General features: G+C 35.0%; 2 protein-coding genes across 2 annotated transcripts in view; one reads left to right on the forward strand and one right to left on the reverse strand.

Annotated features, from left to right (window-relative positions):
• Nucleotides 1–283: 283 nt before the first annotated feature.
• Nucleotides 284–820, forward strand: LOC105483567 (ubiquitin-ribosomal protein eS31 fusion protein-like). The gene has a single exon (XM_071067509.1). It carries the CDS (start codon nt 317–319, stop codon nt 785–787), a length of 471 nt encoding a protein of 156 aa, XP_070923610.1. The 5' UTR covers nt 284–316; the 3' UTR covers nt 788–820.
• A 1461-nt stretch (nt 821–2281) lies between these two features.
• Nucleotides 2282–18572, reverse strand: part of LOC105483568 (cysteine rich secretory protein LCCL domain containing 1) — a 46419-nt gene continuing 30128 nt past the window's right edge. The window contains exons 11-15 of the mRNA XM_011744452.2: nt 16989–17032; nt 16823–16895; nt 11344–11419; nt 7408–7538; nt 2282–4610 (exon numbers count right to left, since the gene is read on the reverse strand). Coding sequence (XP_011742754.1) covers nt 4559–4610; nt 7408–7538; nt 11344–11419; nt 16823–16895; nt 16989–17032 — 376 coding nt within the window. The 3' untranslated portion in view covers nt 2282–4558. The remainder of the gene's footprint in view (nt 4611–7407; nt 7539–11343; nt 11420–16822; nt 16896–16988; nt 17033–18572) is intronic.

An 18572-nucleotide genomic window follows, 5' to 3' on the forward strand; every position in this document is an offset into this window, starting at 1 on the left:
TACTTATGTGATTATCTAATTAATAATGTTTACCTCACTAGAATCTAATTTCCTGAGGACATTTTTGTTTATAAACATATCTACAGTGATCAGCACAAACCTATAGCAGATTGTAGGAACTCAGTTTTTGGATGAATGAAAGCAGAAAGCTTCAGAAGGGGTTATTTGTTTTTCGTTATATTGTCCCTGACCATGCTGATCTCATATCATTTTGTAAAAAATTCTTATCTGTCTTAGCATAAGGACTCAATCAGGTTAGGCTTTTTAAAAGCATTTCCCTTTTCGATCCGCCATCTGTGGTGGAGTCGCCACCAAAATGCAGATTTTCGTGAAAACCCTTACGGGGAAGACCATCACCCTCGAGGTTGAACCCTCGAATACGATAGAAAATGTAAAGGCCAAGATCCAGGAGAAGGAAGGAATTCCTCCTGCTCTGCAAAGACTGATCTTTGCTGGCAAGCAACTGGAAGATGGACGTACTTTGTCTGACTACAATATTCAAAAGGAGTCTACTCTTCATCTTGTGTTGAGACTTCGTGGTGGTGCTAAGAAAAGGAAGAAGAAGTCTTACACCACTCCCAAGAAGAATAAGCACAAGAGAAAGAAGGTTATGCTGGCTGTCCTGAAATATTATAAGGTGGATGAGAAGGGCAAAATTAGTCGCCTTCGTCGAGAGTGCCCGTCTGATGAATGTGGTGCTGGGGTGTTTATGGCAAGCCACTTTGACAGACATTATTGTGACAAATGTTGTCTGACTTATTGCTTCAACAAGCCAGAAGACAAGTAACTGTATGAGTTAATAAAAGACACGAACTAAAAAAAAAAAAAAAAAAAAAAAAAAAAAAAAAGCATTTCTATTTTTTTTTTTTTTTTTTTTGAGACTAGGTCTTGCTCTGTTGCCCAGACTGGAGTGCAGTGGTGCAATCACAGCTCACTGTAGCCTCAACTTCCTGGGCTCAGGTGGTCCTCCAACCTCAGCCACCCAAGTAGCTGGGACTAGAAGTAGGCAACACCATGCCTGGCTGATTTTTGTAGAGACGGGGTTTCATCATGCACAGACTGGTCTCAAACTCCTGAGCTTAAGTGATCTACTCACCTCAGCCCCACAAAGTGCTGGACCACAAGCCTGAGCCACCACACCCAGCCTCTAATGATATTTGTAATCTGTTTGTGCCTTTTAATTATGTATCTCTAATTTCTACTTCATCTTCTGTACATGTTTCTTTTTAAAACTGAGCTTATCAGATACAGTCATGTGTAGGCCCCTTTGCTTTTCATCTTCATCAGTATAGTGGTAAACACAATTGCCAATTCACTATTACTAGTAATCATTGGAAAATTAGTTTTCATAACTTAATGGTCCAGTGCAAGGATGTTTGCTTACTAGCATTGTTTCACACTCTGGTAATTCTGTGCAAAGTGACATAAGGATTAGGGGATAAGAGGAAGTAGAGAATATCTAATTGTTAAGAGCAGTGTTCTAACGAGTTTGCCTGCCTTTTTAAAATCTCAAACTGATATAATTTCGACTTAATTACAACAAATTAATAAAAGAGGATAAGATTATTTCACTAAACTATTTCTTCAGCTCCTGAATATTGTGGTGCCAGGGTAGAAGTATCACCTCAGATAAGTTTTTTAAATCAACTCTAACAATGTAATTCTTTGTGCAATGAATTAGCTTAAAGTTCAAATCTGAAATTTGGTATGTCTGCAAAAACGATAGCTCTGTTTCTTTGCTTGGCTCACTATGCTCTTTAGAAGAGTTTACATTTCTTTAAAAACATTTTAGAATGGCTAGAGAACAGTCAAGATTTTAGAGTACAGTATTGAAAAGTGGACCCTGCAATATGCAAATTATCTAATATTAGTAATTTATTTTCAAAATACTATGCTTGAAATACATAATAATTTTTAATACGTGAAGAGCATTAAAGTAACACATGGTCTGGTAAACTTTAAATGCTAAAGTAATATTAATACTATTCTATAAGCATTGATCTGTTTTAAATCCACGTCTATCAATAAATTATTTTCACTAGCTATAGTACTTTATGTTTGTGTTGACATCACATTATAATGTGGAAAAAAATCATTTTCATAAAAAATTATGAATTGTTGGAATGTTCACTCAACAATACTGATATACCATTTGTAGAGTCCACGGACGTAAAAATCATTGAGATAATTGTGCTCTTGGGTAGAGAGATGAGTATTACCATTCACAAAGAGCTTATCTTTTAAAGAATATAATCAAACACAAATAATTAAAATGGCCAAATTAAAAGGATATCATATTAGCATTTAATTCTTACAAGGAGAATCACAGGAAAATTCATGGAGGATTTCACATTTACTTAAGTGCCAAAGGATCAATAGCATATGACAGATGAATAGTTTCCCCAAACTAAATAACAAAAATTATGATAATAATAGAAAATGGCATCCACTGACCACATGTGTTTATTATTCCTTTAAGTACATTACACATAATGTGTCAATTAATTCGTAGAGCAATCTCAAGGAGATATTATTTGTTCCATAAATAACTTACCCGAGGCCACGCCTTGTGTCGAAGATAGGTAAACAATATGAACAAGACTATGGAAGTTCTCAAATGTTTTTACAAGGGTGTTTGGTTTTTCTTAAGCAATGGAAACTCACGGAAGAGTTAATTTCCAGGGTTCTGGTGCTGGGAAATACGAATGCATTAAAAAGGAATGGAGAAAGACACAAAGAAGAGGCTCCAGCTGAAGACATTACAATAGTAAGGGGAATTGATGATGGAGATCTAAACTAAGAGCAAATAGAAGAAAATCTTACACTGACAGAACTGATGGGGCGTCCCTGTTGTGCGAGGGGCAGTAAGGACCAGAAAAAGAGTCTATGTAAAGTCACGCTATTTAAGAAGGTGGTAATGTATCCTTTCAAAAAAATGTTCCCATAAAAATCTGCTTTTAAGTTTTGCAATCTTTAATGTATACATCATTGTTTTAATTACCAGTATTTTGAACCACTTAGCTATAAGCCAATACTTATGAAATGATCAAAAATGTTGATGTCTTTATAATTTGCACTCCAGAAGCTATTTATGTGAGCCCTTCTTCTTTTACTTTTGTATTATCCTCTCTCTTGCTTTCCTTGATCACTGCATGGTATTTATCTCTTTTATTCCTCCTAAGCTCCTAATCATTTACCTTCTAAAAGTATTTGAAGTATTTATTGTTCTGTCAATTCTTTTATAATCACTTTGTATCTTTCAGATTTTTTCCTACTTTATAAATTCATCTCTTTTTATTCAAAATCTCCCTTGCTATGTCTCTAAATATGTGTTTCTCTTTCACATGCAAATACTGAAATAATTAGGTCGATTTTGTAGACATCTGGTATTAAGTATGTTATCATACTAACGTCAATAAACCAAATTTAGAAGACTTACAATAATTTTGTTCATTTATCTTAAAGTGATTTCTAAATCAAAATAAGCATGGAAAAGGAACTGAAAATAAAACTTTGAAACATGATTAATTTTAATATGTTTATGGGAAATAATAAATCCACCAGCAGAAAAAAAAATTACCAAAACTAACATTTTACAGATTTTAGTATCAAAGCATAATACATTTTTCATAGAAACAAATATATCACCATTATAGGCACCATGATACGGCAATATTTATACACAAGGTCATTTACCATTTAAAAAAAAAATCAGTGGCAATGGTGATTTAATACATTAGTTCATCTTTGTTCAACTTTTTGCTATTATACTTCCTGCCCTGCAGGAGTATTTGCCAGGATACAAAAGAAAATATGTGACCTTAATTTTAACAGTACATAGAAAGCTCTGGCTGCCCATGCTTAACCCTACGTTTACTACATGATCACTAGGAACGTTTTCATACCACTACTCTGACTTTATTACATTTATTTTTAAGGCCACTCCCAAGGAATCAAACATTTTAACAGATTCATTTGGATATTAAAGGATTATTTTATATAAAATAAGAAGTGCAATATCAGAACTTAATATTCTATATGCCTAAATTAACAGAAGAAAAAAAAACCTTAGTTATTAAGTGGAAAATTATTTGAGATTATTTGGAGTTGATAATGGCATAGCATTGAACTGAGGAAAATGTGATAGTTTCTTTCAGTTTTATAGTCGATTATTTTTAAATGTACTAGGTGATTTTCTGAGGGCCATTCACATTCAATGTTTAGATTCATTTTATTAGTGGCATATACAAAGCACCATATAATATATGAAATGTAGAACAATCATGACTATGTAATTAACTGTAGAAATAACTGCTAAGAAAATATAGCAATATTTAACACAGGATTTCTAAAACCATTATATTTTCATTACTTTTCCCAAAGCTAATGTCCCATGTTTTATTTTATAGACTTTGTTTATCAAGATTTATATGTATTTGGCACTTTTGGGGGCTGAAAATAGTTGATGTACTCTGTACAGTAATGTTACAGTTTTATACAAAATTCAGAAATACTGCATTTGGAATAGTCTTTACAATCCTCTTCCAAGTATTCCATTTCACACAACAGCAAATACTCTGAATGCCTTTCCTCCTGGAGGATTCTGTAAACTGCAAAAAAAAAAAAAAAAAAAAAAAAAAAAAAAATACACAAGGTATATTGTTATCTCTATACATAATCCTTCTTATAAATCATGCTTTCTTATGACAGTCAAGAAAGCAGCTCTACGAATCCAGATGGTCAACTTTCTTAGGCTACTATAATTTATAGTTATTGGAAAGCTTGAACGAAAGAGCTTAACTCTTGGTTCCATGCTGGGCTGCAAGTACTAACAACATTTAAGATGTGTAATGGTAATAATAGTAGTCTCTACAGAACTTCATAGATTCTACATCATGTTTTCCTATATTATCTCCTTTCATTCTCATAAAGTAGAGTTTGGCAGCTGTTATTCAGTTTTAATGGGGAATACTGAGACTCAGATTTACAACTGATATGCATGGTTACAAGCTTAAAATACAGCTGATACTTAGGCAATACTCTAGAGCACTAGCTTATTATCATTGCCCACTAGCTTATCATCATTGCCCAAGTCTGACAAAATTTAAATTACATTGCTATCATACCGATTAATACTCTTAACATCTATAATTACAAGAAAAATATTAGTAAGGATATTTAATGGTCAAATCTGAAAGGACCTAAGAATATCTTCACTGAAATGAAAAAATACACACACACACACACACACACACACACACAGACACACACACACACACAGACACACACACATACACACACACACAGACACACACAGACACACACACATACACACACACACACAGAGCATTCAATCTCATTTTGAAAGTACTTTTAAATAGAAGTTAAAAGTAATGCAGACTCATAAATTTTACTCTTTACTAAATTGTTTATATTTATTTAGCAACATAAATCAAGGTATGTTTTGTTTAAAAGTCTAAAAGTTAAAACAGATTGGTAGTACCATTAATCATTATTTATTCAAATCAACTGTAAGCTTTTGAAGCTTTTACATAAAGTTTTATTTCCTTAATAATTACAAAAGACTTTTGGAGATCAATAAAATAACTGCTAAGAAAGAGAAAGTGAAATATATTTTATATATTTACTAGTACAAGAAAAAAGGGAGAGAATTTTTGAGTGAGCAAAAATAAGGGTATCACAAGGGTGCACACACAACATATACACACATGTGCATGCATGCATGCCAGGTTTTTCACGCAAGTAGATGGCCAATCCAAATATTTTATTTATGAGAAACAGACTGACTGAGTGCCTCAGGAAGTGAATGTGTTTGCTGTGTTTCCTTTTTGTACACAGTTAAATACTGGAATAACACATATCTCTGAGCCTACGGACTGAATCTAAGCTTTGAGATTTACAAGTTATATGAACTTGGGCACATCATTTAACCCCTCGGAGTCTCAGTTAACATATATATACATATGTATATGTGTATATGTATGTATATGTGTATATATGTATATATAAAATATATGTGTATATGTATACATTCACACATACACAGAAACACACATATATACATAAATATACATATGCACCCTCACACATATATACAGTCACACACATACACATATACACACGTATATACACACACTCATACATATATACAGACACACACACATACATATACATACACACACACGCACACACACATACGTGCATACATATATATATATCTCTCTCTCTCTTAGGGGTATAGGCCTGACATTTCAAGGATGTTGAAGCTGAGCTAACATACTTAGAGTGCTCAGGAGCATCTAACATCTGGAATATTCATAGTAGGTATTCAAAAATAATTATTATACCGTTTTATTAGGATATCACCTATCATTTTATGGTTTTAAAATAAATCTAAGAATTACAAGGCATGAATAAAACCATATCACTCAGTTTAGCTTATAAAGTTGCATATCCAATTTTATAACTCAAAGATCCATTTTATATATTATTCTGCTTAAAGAGGACATGAGCAGGTTGTAGAGATGTCACTTTCTCAACACTCACCTCTTGATATAGTCTAATATGAAAACAGATAATGCAGATTTGTATTTTTGAGAGGATGACACCCAGATGGTTACGTGGAAGGTAATCTAGATACCCTGCATGACACATCCTTTGGTGTACATATGTGTGCTCTCCACTGGCAATTTTGAAGAACCCAGGAAATACCTAAAAGTTAGGGATTTTTCTATATACAAATAAATAGGACTTTTAATATTACTTTTATAAGTAACAATGATTTAAAAAATCACCATTGCTTCATTTATTTTAATATTTAGTGATACCTGATAAAGTGAGTTACAAGAATTTTCTCACATCACCAAAATATATGACACTAGTGGGTGGGTTAAATAATATGAAAAATGACCTGAAAGAGTTCATTTATATCACACTAGGCATCCAACTTCAAATCAATTAGAGTTTGGTTCTAGGGAAAATCAGACATTGTTTTTGTCAAATACTTTGTCAGATAACTGGATTAGAGAAATATTCTGTGCCTTGCTCACCTAGAAAGAATTAAATATAAAAACTAATCTAGAAAATCCAAAAGAGGATGAAAGAAAGTTCCTAATTATAAGATCAATTAACAAAAGAGTAGTTCTGACTTGTAATCCGATTTTCATGTTGATTTTTATAAGCCTGCAGGAGACAGGCACCTCTGGTACTACAGCTTCTCCCATCCCTGGAAGGCTGACTGGTACACAAGTGTGCAAAGGAACATACTGACTCTGCCACTTAACTTTGAAAAAAATTAAAAATGTTAAAGTGGGTCAACTGTGCAGCAATCATGAATACAGTGATAGATGGCACATAAAATTATACATACATATGTTTTGTTTTTACCTTTCTGAGAAGATTCCATTCTGAAAAGAAGCAATGTAGGTCTTTCTTTTGTCCACAGGCATTACATCAACATAACCACCATGATTTCGAACCACTCCAGCATGTACTGCTGCCCTGCAGATACTGGACAGCTGAGAAGGCAAGGAAACAAACAAACTGCCATTATTGGAAATTCCTGTTGGACTTGTCCAGCCTATTCTTCCGTTATTAATAGACTAAAGTCGCTGACATCCTGATGTCATGGATAGCCAGTGAGCAGCTACAGGATGAGGTTTTGTGCAGAAAGGAGTGTTTGAAATGTCACAAAGTCAAAGCCAATTCGGAGCAAGCCTGAAGGCCAACCTTAAGGGTGATGCAATGGTAAGACCCCTCCCCAGTCTAATCTAGCAAACACCTGTTCTGTCCAAACAGTAGGCTTTAGAGTATCAAAGCAATAGAAAGCAAATTAGCTTCTTTTATCTCTTCTAGCGCCTGTTTGTCATTCTTCAGTTTTAGCCTTTGTTCTATACTGGGCTCACTCTGACTAAATGCTCACAGGTTAGATTATTCATCCCTCAGGTATGTTCACTTTTGCCTAATACAAACTCCACCATAGTTCTGCATATGACTATGGCCCCCTGTTCCAAAATACAAGAAATGGGGTAGTTTTTTTCTTAGTAAATAATGTAATCTACACAGATAAACTTTGCCTAATAACCCTAAAAAGAAAAAAATGAAGAATCATCATAGCTTCTACCTAGATTTGTAATGCCTGTCAATTTAGTTTGAATGGTCTGACATGAAATACTAGGAAAGTCCTCTGATTACATTGTACTAGTCATATAATCTGAACTGAATGGGATTTCTATGGAGAAGAAAATTATTGTTTCAGTTCCAATACTTTCAAATTTTTAAAACTACTGAATTCTAAAAGTCAGATCATTTCTTTTGGCCCATTAAAATCTTCAATTTTAACATTTGCTTTAGTCCAAATGTTTTACCAAACTTTGTCAACAACTAAGTACAATCCAAGGAAATCCGACCAAAGAAAATATTTTAACTGTTTCAGTATAAAGCAATCCATGTCAAATGCCCATGAGTCTTTTCTGATTCCATTGGTGTGTTCTTTTATCTCTATGCACATGTGAGTGATTTAATATGCTTTTTTAAGTTCGCATAAGCATGTATATCTTACATGACCTTGCTTTATTACTGTGCTGTGAACTCTAGAGCATCAGTCAGTATTTATTAGATCAGAGTCTGAATGCCAAGCTGTTTAATCCTTTCCATGTTTTTGCTGTATCACAAAATACCATGTATCTAAAACCTCCATCCTTACTCAAACGCATTTTCTTCAACATTTAAAGTCCCACTGAATTACATTTGCATCCAATATGGTTCCTAACAGATGGAATTAAAAATAATTCTGTGCACATTTCAGTATTTGTTCTGTTAAAAGAGTATTAATCAGCATTTTTCCCAAGGTAACAAAAGTGCTTAGATACAACGTTTACTTAAAGTCCAAGTACTTAATATGTTTTGAGGCTATTGTATTGCCTGCAGTTGTGCATTCAGCAGGCATCCCTATTTGAGTTCAAAGGTCAGAAGACATTTTCTTTTCATACTCAGACTTCATAAACTCTAATATGTGATGAAAAGAATTATTTATCTGTAAAAATAGAATTTTTAATGAATGCAGAAATATATAATAAACTATAAATAAAAGTTCAAATAAACAGAATGTACAAGGTCTAACTATAAATGGAAGGAAAGAAAGAGAAGGGAAGGAGGGAGGGAAGGAGGGAAGGAGGGATGGAGTCTGGCTGATTGGTTCTCACATTTTCATATTTTATTTGGAGAGATAATGTATTTTGTCGGGCCAGGGAAGACTGGCAATTAATGATTGGATCTCTGATTTCCTACTTGCCATTTGACAGTAATCTTTGTATTTCCAACTTACTCTTCAAACGACCTATATGATACACACATTACACACCCATTTCACTGAGGGTAGAAAGATAAAATGATCTCAAGATATGAGTTCTAACAAAACCTGAACTCTAACAAATAGATGGCTTTAAAGGTATAGAAGTATACAGGGTATAGAAGTATACAGGATATTTTGAAAGATTTTCACTAGACATGACTAAAATTAAAAGTTCTCCTGCTTAAAGGGAAAATCTGAAAAGTATAATTTCTTTGGAAATCTCTGTTGAGTTCAGATATGCACATTCCTATATATTTGTTAATCTACTTGTTTCAACAAATATTTATGTGCAAGGTACTTGGTTAATATCTGACGTAACTATGTGCTCTAAGCTCTGTTCAGGCAGGACGTGCCTGTCTTGTTCACGGCTTGGCAGACATCAAATTCGTGATCAAAAAACGATGAATGAATAACCCAGCTGCTGCCCTTGAGAAACTTACTAACTAATAAAAGAGATAGGGTAATAATAATATCAAATTCAACAGGCTAAGTGCCAAAAGGAGAAAATGAAGTGATAGGGGTTGAAATAGGGGCAACTTCATACTTGAGTTGGAAGGTCCAGCAACACACCCTCAGAGAAAGTGGCAATAATTTAGGTTTTGAAGAATGACCACAATTTTGACATAAAATTTTCAAAAATATTGCATTTCAACAGAGGCAAGAATATAAGCACAAATGTGAAGACTAGCACGTTCAAGATACCAGCAGGGTGTTTCAGTGGCACATAAGACTAGTTCAAATCTGGAGCTTGAGAGAGACTCAGAATTGGAGAATAACTGCAAAGGTAAAGCTGAACTGAAAAAAATCTGGACCTAAGAAAGCTCACCAAGAGAAATAGGTGGTAATATACATATTCAGTCCTCTTTATATGATCAAATTCCCTTAATATTCTACTGAGTATGTGCATAAGACATTTCCTAAATTTGCATTTGTAACTCTCTGGCTTAGAAATCTGTAATGGTTTCTAAGTGTTTGCCTCATAAAACATAAACTCATCAGCGTGCGCTTTCAGACTTTGTCCACACACTGATGTGAGCTGGGTTCCTCTCTCTCTGACTAACTTGGTGGAAGCCCCTTTTCGTTCCAATTTTCAGCAGATCAGAAACAAAGCTATCTGCTAGACTGATGTACAGCTCATTTACTCTTAACTCCATTACTTTGTAAATGTCACTTATCCCACTAGAACATGTTCCCTGATCCTCTTTACCAATGGACACTAAAAACCTAGCTCAACAAGCACTTAACAGGCCTGGCACCTTGGAAGGCCAAGGCAGGAGGACTGCTTGAGGCCACACCAGCCTGGGCAACACAGTGAGACCTCATCTCTACAACAACAGAAAAAGAGCCAGGCATGGTGTCATGTGTTTGTTCTTCCAGCTACTTGGGAGGCTGAGGCAGGAGGATCACTTGAGCCCAAGTTTGAGGTTAAACTGAGATATGACCATGCCACTGCACTCCAGCCTGGGCCATCACAGCTCACATTCCTTGTCCAACCCCACTAAAGTCATCTCTTAAAACATCCTCTCAATTAGTTCTCTTTTGCATATATTTTAATGTAGCATCTCTATGACTCTATGCTACATTTTAAATGGCCGTTTGGCACTGAAGATATTGTTTAGACTTTTGACAAAATCTTAATTATCCAGTTTAGACTTCAAATACGAAAGAATCAAAAGAAAAACGAAACACATTTTCCTTCCCAACAATGACTATAGACTATTTCATTATGTGTCTTATATAAAACATATGGGGAGAATGTGAAGAAAAATTTTGTCAAATAATTATACACTCATATCTTACATATGGATATTAATTTTTCGGTGATATGGATGTTTAACTCTTCTGAGAATGCCTATTAACAAAGTCTGTTTCTTTGCTCTGTATATAAATGTACATATATTCATTTAAATGTGGCTATACATTTATATATATACATGAATGTTGAAAGCGGTATAAATTAGGATACTTACATCAGAATAAACTCGAGTTCCAATTACACGAGCATAATGTGGATTTGCTTGCATACAGTTACGAGGACAGTATATTCTGAAAAAAATAATATATATATTAAGCTGGTTACTTAAGTCTTGTTAGTAAAACCACAGATATGTATACACAAAGTAAGCTCAACATTCTAAACCTTACTCATTTTTTTCTCCTGAAATAGGTCAATTGTACAAGCCCAGGCAGTAGACACAATTGCTTCTGTTTATCTATTTCTATCTTTTGGCACAAATGTGATTTAAAAAAAATTAGGAAGCTGTCTAATGTGGGGATTTCGAGCCAAAAGAAACATCAGAAAGCATCTCTATGTATCTGAGAGGTTGGTACTCAATATATCTGTAGAATTTACTAAACCAATAACTTGGAAAATCTGAATCATTGTCTGCCTCATATATCTCATAGTTTCTCTTCTCTATATTCACATCTTTGGAATCTCATTCAGTTTCATGGTTTTAATTATCATCTTTAAATGGCTGATTTCCAAATTTACATTTCCAGTTGGGACCTCTCTTAATTCCAAACGTGAATATCCTACTGCTTGTTCAACATCTCCACTTAGTTATAATAAACATCTCAAGCTTACCATGTATAAAACCAAATTCCTAATCTCCTTCTCTAGTTCCCAAATCTGTTCTTTCTGTAGGCTTCCCATTGCAATAAATGGCACCTCCATGATTCCAAGTGCTCAGGCCAGAAACCTTTCTATCTTCAATCCCTCTCTTAATCTCACACCTTACGTTCAACCCATCTGCAATTTCTATTGGCTGTACATGAAAACATATCCAAGATCAGAGCATCCCCAAGCACCTCAATCATGGTAACTCTGGGCTCTATCATCTACTCTCTAACTTACTGCAATAGGCTCTTCTAGGCTTCTATGGTCTCCCTGCTTCCAATTTGTCCCTCTTCAATCTGTTTTCCATACTTATATTAAAACATACAAGTCCAGCCAGGCGCGGTAGCTCATGCCTGTAATCCCAGCACTCTGGGAGGCCGAGGTGGGTGGATTGCCTGAGGTCAGGAGTTCGTGACCAGTCTGGCCAACATGGTGAAACCCCGTCTCTACTAAAAATACAAAAATCAGCCGGGCATGGTGCTGGATGCCTGTAATCCCACTACTCGGGAGGCTGAGGCAGGAGAATTGCTGGAACCTGGGAGGCAGAGGTTGCAGTGAGCTGAGATCGTGCCACTGCACTTCAGCCTGGGCAACACAGCAAGACTCCATCTCAAAACGAAACAACAACAAAAAATGTACAATTTCAAACACATCATTCCTCTACTCTAAATATTCCAGTGGCTTCCATCACATTCAGAGTAAATGACAAGAGCCTCAGGAAGGTCAATAAGCCCTGTATCTTCTATCCTCACTGCCTTTCCAATTTTATATCTTACTCCTTTCCCACTTTCTCACCCTGCTCCAGTCACACTGGCCTAATGGTTATTCCTCAAATGCACACAATAGCCTTCTGCCTTAGAGCCTTTGCATTTATCTTCCTCTCTGCATGGAATGCTCTTCCTCTAGAAATCCTACTGCCTTACTGACATCTGGTTGGCTTAGCTCACTTAAAAGACATTTCCCAACACTTTTTTTTGTTGTTAGGCTCTAATACAATATGACCAAAAGCTTTTCATTTAAACAAAGGATCCAATTATCAATATTTAATCAATCACATGATATTTTAAAAAATCTACTCCCAAAGTTGAAGAAACTGTCAAATGGCACTTCACTTTTAATCAAGTGGCTCGTCTGCATTCACACACACACACACACACACACACCCATCACTAAAAGGAAATACAAACTAAAACTGGAAAAAACACAATTTTAAGTAGTAAATGAGACTCTCAACATAATTATGTTACAATCATTGGTGGATGATAGCATCAACAATTTTCCTGAAAGTATAAAAAATATACTTCAGTTGAAACTACCCTTGCCAATTGAAGCAGATCTTCCTTAAGATAGCTTTTAAGAAATAGTTATAGTTCTTTTTCTAAAATTTGTATAACGCTGTATACTCTAGAGTGTATATACTTCACATAACATGGAAACCAGAACCATTTAAATATAAGTAATAAATGCACCTGAGTTTCTATAACTTTGAATTAAAGGATTCATTGTTATAAAAGATGCTGTCTGGGGTTTCTGCAGGAGGAAGGGTGTCCCCTTTGACTGGAAACTGATCTTACTGTATTTGAGAACTGCTAGGCATTCACTGCAATCCTTATGGTTGTAAAATCACTTGCTCTGCATGCTCTGCAAACTCTATCTTGCCCATATTCAGCTGTTGGTTTCCGGAATGCCAAAGTCAATAATCCAAGTTGAGTTAGTTTCTACTCAGATGAGTTCAGGTAAAACAAAGATTGGGGGAAGTTTTTGCTTGTTTGTATTCCAATCTGTTTTTAACAGCTTGTTATGTACTACTGAGAAGGTAGGTACTGGTCCAGTAAATGTTTTTTTTTTTTTTTTTTCCACCCACAATTTGCTGGTAAACTTTGAATGAAAATACTGACATACTTTAATATCTACTTTTACATCTTGAGCATTCAATAAATTTTAAAGATCTAATTGTTTATAGATATATATAAAACTGGATGCTTCTTATATAAGATATTAAGTAATAATTACTACAGAGTAACCAAATGGTTACTAAATAATAGTTTAAGATAGAGTTTATTTTGAATTGTTCTACCAGACATGGAAACTTTCAAGGACATGACTTGCAGGTAAATCTTGTTTCTTCAAGGTCTTCTTGAGCTAATTTAATTTAATTTATTTATTGGCATTTTTTCTCCATAATAGACTATGGCTCAGCCTACTTAAGTGATATGAAATTCTAAAAGAAATGTACCAACTACATGGTTCCCTAAAAGTTATAACCTGTCATATACATAATATCATAACCTAGTTTATGAAACGATTACAAATTTCATACGGGAAAAACAAAAGACAATTTTGTTTCACTGAAATAAAAAAAAAGGGAGAAGCTTTTCAGACTACTTAACATCAATATTATGTAAAAATTGTCATTTCTATGGATTTATTATATTGGTAACAGTAAAGGCTAAAATTAAATTTTAAAAATTTATATCATTTTCCCTATTTTGATGTTTTGCTTTCTGAAACAAGCCAAGAAATAGGGAGGTTGTTTATTAATGCTTTACTTGATTTATCCCTTTTGCAACAATATTGATATAGTTTGTTTTGTAGTTATAAAATTACCATTTATTGAGCATCTGCTATTGAGAGCCTTATGTTAGAATGATGGACAGAGACTATCCTTATTATTTGGTCCTCATAAACCTAGTCACATGGCTGACATAAGGCTAGGCATACTATTGGTACTTAGTAGGTATTTAATAAATATTTATACATTTAAATTCTAAAGTTCCTGGTTTTTTTCCACATATTATGATGCTAAAATTTACCATCTTCACCTAGCAATACATCTTTACTTTTTTCTTTAAAACTGCAATTTGTGCCGGGCGCGGTGGCTCAAGCCTGTAATCCCAGCACTTTGGGAGGCCGAGGCGGGTAGATCACGAGGTCAGGAGATCGAGACCATCCTGGCTAACATGGTGAAACCCCGTCTTTACTAAAAATGCAAAAAACTAGCCGGGCGTGGTGGCGGGCGCCTGTAGTCCCAGCTACTCAGGAGACTGAGGCAGGAGAATGGCGTAAACCCGGGAGGCGGAGCTTGCAGTGAGCCGAGATCGCACCACTGCACTCCAGCCTGGGTGACACAGCGAGACTCCATCTCAAAAAAAAAAAAAAAAAAACAAAACTGCAATTTGTAAATGTAGGGGTCTTGAGAAATCTGAAAAAAAATATTTCTACAAAATTGTCTAAGACTATGCAGCAAATAATGATTTAATCAAATATGTGGGCCTTATAAGAGCATAATTGGTCAAGCTCTAGTAACAGCAGATTGTATTTTTATCATAAAAATATTCAGCATATAATTCATTGGTGAACAAATGGCAAAAAGTATATGATGCACTTCACCCAGTAAGAGGTCCTCAAATTATCCTGCATACTTGGTAATCTGCGGATTTCAGCAAATACAAGCTGAGGACTTCTAAAATTCTCAATTAAAATGCACCAAGTTAGCTGACCAAAAACATTATAACAGCAGTCCTGCATTAGTAGAGACAAATGATTTGAAAAGAAACAGACTATGTGTATGTGAGGAAGTCTATTGTTTATATCACATCTGTAACTTGGAAACTGATAGAAAATGAAGTACTCTGTTATATGAAGATCACAGTCTTCTGTTATAAAGATTCCGTTATGTACCTTGTGAACAGCCAGTCCCATTCTTTAAGTGAAATGTTGCTTTCATTTTAAAAGGGCAAGTAATTACGTTTTTCCAAAGTAGATAAACTTTTCCATAAAAATTAAGCTCCTTAAATTTTTAGGTATGTTGTCAAATTACAATTATATCTTGAAATCTCATTACTAGTTTTTAGAAGTAGTGTGGATATTTGCATTAATGGAAATAGTGCAGATAGAACTAAGACTGGATATATGGAGACACAATTTATTTTTCCTATCTACTGATTATGGATTAAACCATAATACTTCTAACAGTTTTCATCTTAGCTTGGCCAAGATAAATAAAGCTTTTTTCATGATTTTATAGTACATAAATTCCATTATAATTCTGTAAAAGAGAATATACAAAAAAATAAAAGAAAGGCAAAGATGGGCTTTTTAACTTACCAAATGCAATCAGATTGATCTAATTTAAAAAACTGGATAATAATGTTAAAAATATGAGTTATGCCACTTTAGTTTCTGTTGTAAGAAACTTACGAACTGAATGATTTTGTCCCTTCAAAGTTCCTATGTTGAAGTCTCAATCCCCAATTTGACTGAACTTGGAGACACAGGGCCTTTATGAAGGTAATTAATGTTAAACGAAGTCATAAGGGTGGGGTCCTCATCCAATAGGATTAGTGTCCTTATAAGAAGAGATGTAAGAGAGAGAGCTCTCTTTCTCCCTCCACCATGTGAGGACACAGAGAAGGTGGCCATCTGTAGACCAGGAAGAGAGCCCTCATCAGGACCCGAATCAGCCAGCACCTTGATCTTGAACTTCTCAACCTCCAGAACTGTGAGAAACAAATTTCTATTGATTATACCACCCAGTCAGTGCTATTTCGTTACAGCAGCCAGAGCAGACTAATAAAGGACTCTTTGTAGCACAGATGAATATACAGATTACATGCATAAACCCTGATATTATGAAATAGCAGAGAATACTTTTGCATTGGGAGAAAGTACACTCGGCCTGCCTGGAGTGCATGTAGTTTATGATGTTCCATTGCTCCCTCCAGTTTAGCAGTTCAAGATTATACATCTTTTGAATCCCAGAGACACCAGAATTTCAGGCAAAAACAGTTATCGCAGGGCCAAAGTTCCCTATGTGTACACTGGTTTACCTTGGGCAATGTGAAGCAGGCTTATGAAATGGACAGAGCTGTTCCACAGTTGTTTCACAAGTCACAGCCTGAACTGAAGAATTAAAACACAAAACAATGAGTGAATCCTTTGAAAGCAATAACATATTACATAGTACTAAGAAAATAAGATGAAGAATGTGCTAACCTGTTACTTTAGAGACTGTGAAGGAATTAGCAGACTGATATTTGCTGAAGGTAAAAATACAGAAATGTTCATTATTTTCACATAGTCATCATAAGCAGCAGCATCATTTCTGGAATCTTTCAAGTCTATGAACACTTAATTTTCTTTTTAAACACTTATTACACTAGACAAGTAGCAATATAAGAATATATCATCAGTTTTATGCTAAATCCATATTACCATCAGTTATTAACCAAATCAATACCATTCTTAAGGTGATCTCTTTTCATTATTAATCTCAAAAACTTATAGATAATAGCATAAAGCTATATCTATTTTGATTCCTATAAAAATTAAAACCCTCAAATACTAATTTCCTGCCTCCACAAGACCAAACTATTTATTCTTTCACAACAGGAAATACAAAACAATGCTGTTAAAAGACTACAAAAAATAAGTACCGAAGGGAGTGTACATTATTCCTTTTTGGTTCCTCCTAGTATCTAGCAAAATGTCTACAGTAAAATGAATTAACTTCTCCTCTTTACATGCATTATTAAAATGCTGAAATATAAGATCAGGCACACAATTACACATCAAAATTTTAATTGGTTTATATATATCCAAATTTTTAGAAAAACATCTATTGCAAAAGGTAAGGCTACTTTAACGTGGTTCACTCTCTGAATATATTAGCTCAGAACTGAAGGTGTAAAATTTCAACAACTCTTTATTTCTGTCAGCTTCAAATTCAGTATTTAATATTCCTCATCTACAATGTGTCCAAAAGAAATAACATTCTCTGAGGCATAAAATATACAACCTAATAAATATAGCCTTCAAGTTTCAAGAGAATTTCTATAATTGAGAGATAATTAAAAATTAAGAGGAAAGAAAGTAAATAACAGGACAAATGTCCTTTAATGGAACACCCACTGCTTGGCTTACTAAAGCTAATAACTACTATTTATTACTTATTGAAAGTAATTAATAAATGTTTGCCAAGTAAATAGATTAATGAATATTTCTATAGAACTTTCAGCCAAGTGTGGTGGCTCACGCCTGTAATCCCGGCACTACGGGAGGCTGAGGCTGACGGATCACTTGAAGTCAGGAGTTTGAGACCAGCCTGGCCAACCTGATGAAACCCCATCTCTACTAAAAATAACAATTAGTTGGACATGGTGGCGAGTGCCTGTAGTCCCAGCTACTTGGGAGGCTGAGGCAGGAAAAGTTGAACTTGTGAGACTCTGTCTTAACAACAACAACAACAAAAATTGCTAAAAAGAGTTATCACTAACAGCTAAAAACCACCCATCAGGCCTTTGAATAAGACTGTATAAGCTGGGTGCGTGGGCTCATGCCTGTAATCCCAGCACTTTGGGAGGCCGAGGCGGGTGGATCAACTGCAGTCAGGAGTTCAAGACCAGCCTGGCCAACATGGTGAAACCCTGTCTCTACTAAAAATACAAAAATTAGCTGCGTGTGGTGGTGCATGCCTGTAATCCCAGCTACTTGGGAGGCTGAGGCAGGAGAATCACTTGAGCCCGGGAGGTGGAGGTTGCAGTGACCTGAGATCACGCCGCTGCACTCCAGTCTGGGTGA

Source organism: Macaca nemestrina, chromosome 8 (assembly GCF_043159975.1).
Source record: "Macaca nemestrina isolate mMacNem1 chromosome 8, mMacNem.hap1, whole genome shotgun sequence".
Lineage (NCBI taxonomy): Eukaryota > Metazoa > Chordata > Mammalia > Primates > Cercopithecidae > Macaca > Macaca nemestrina.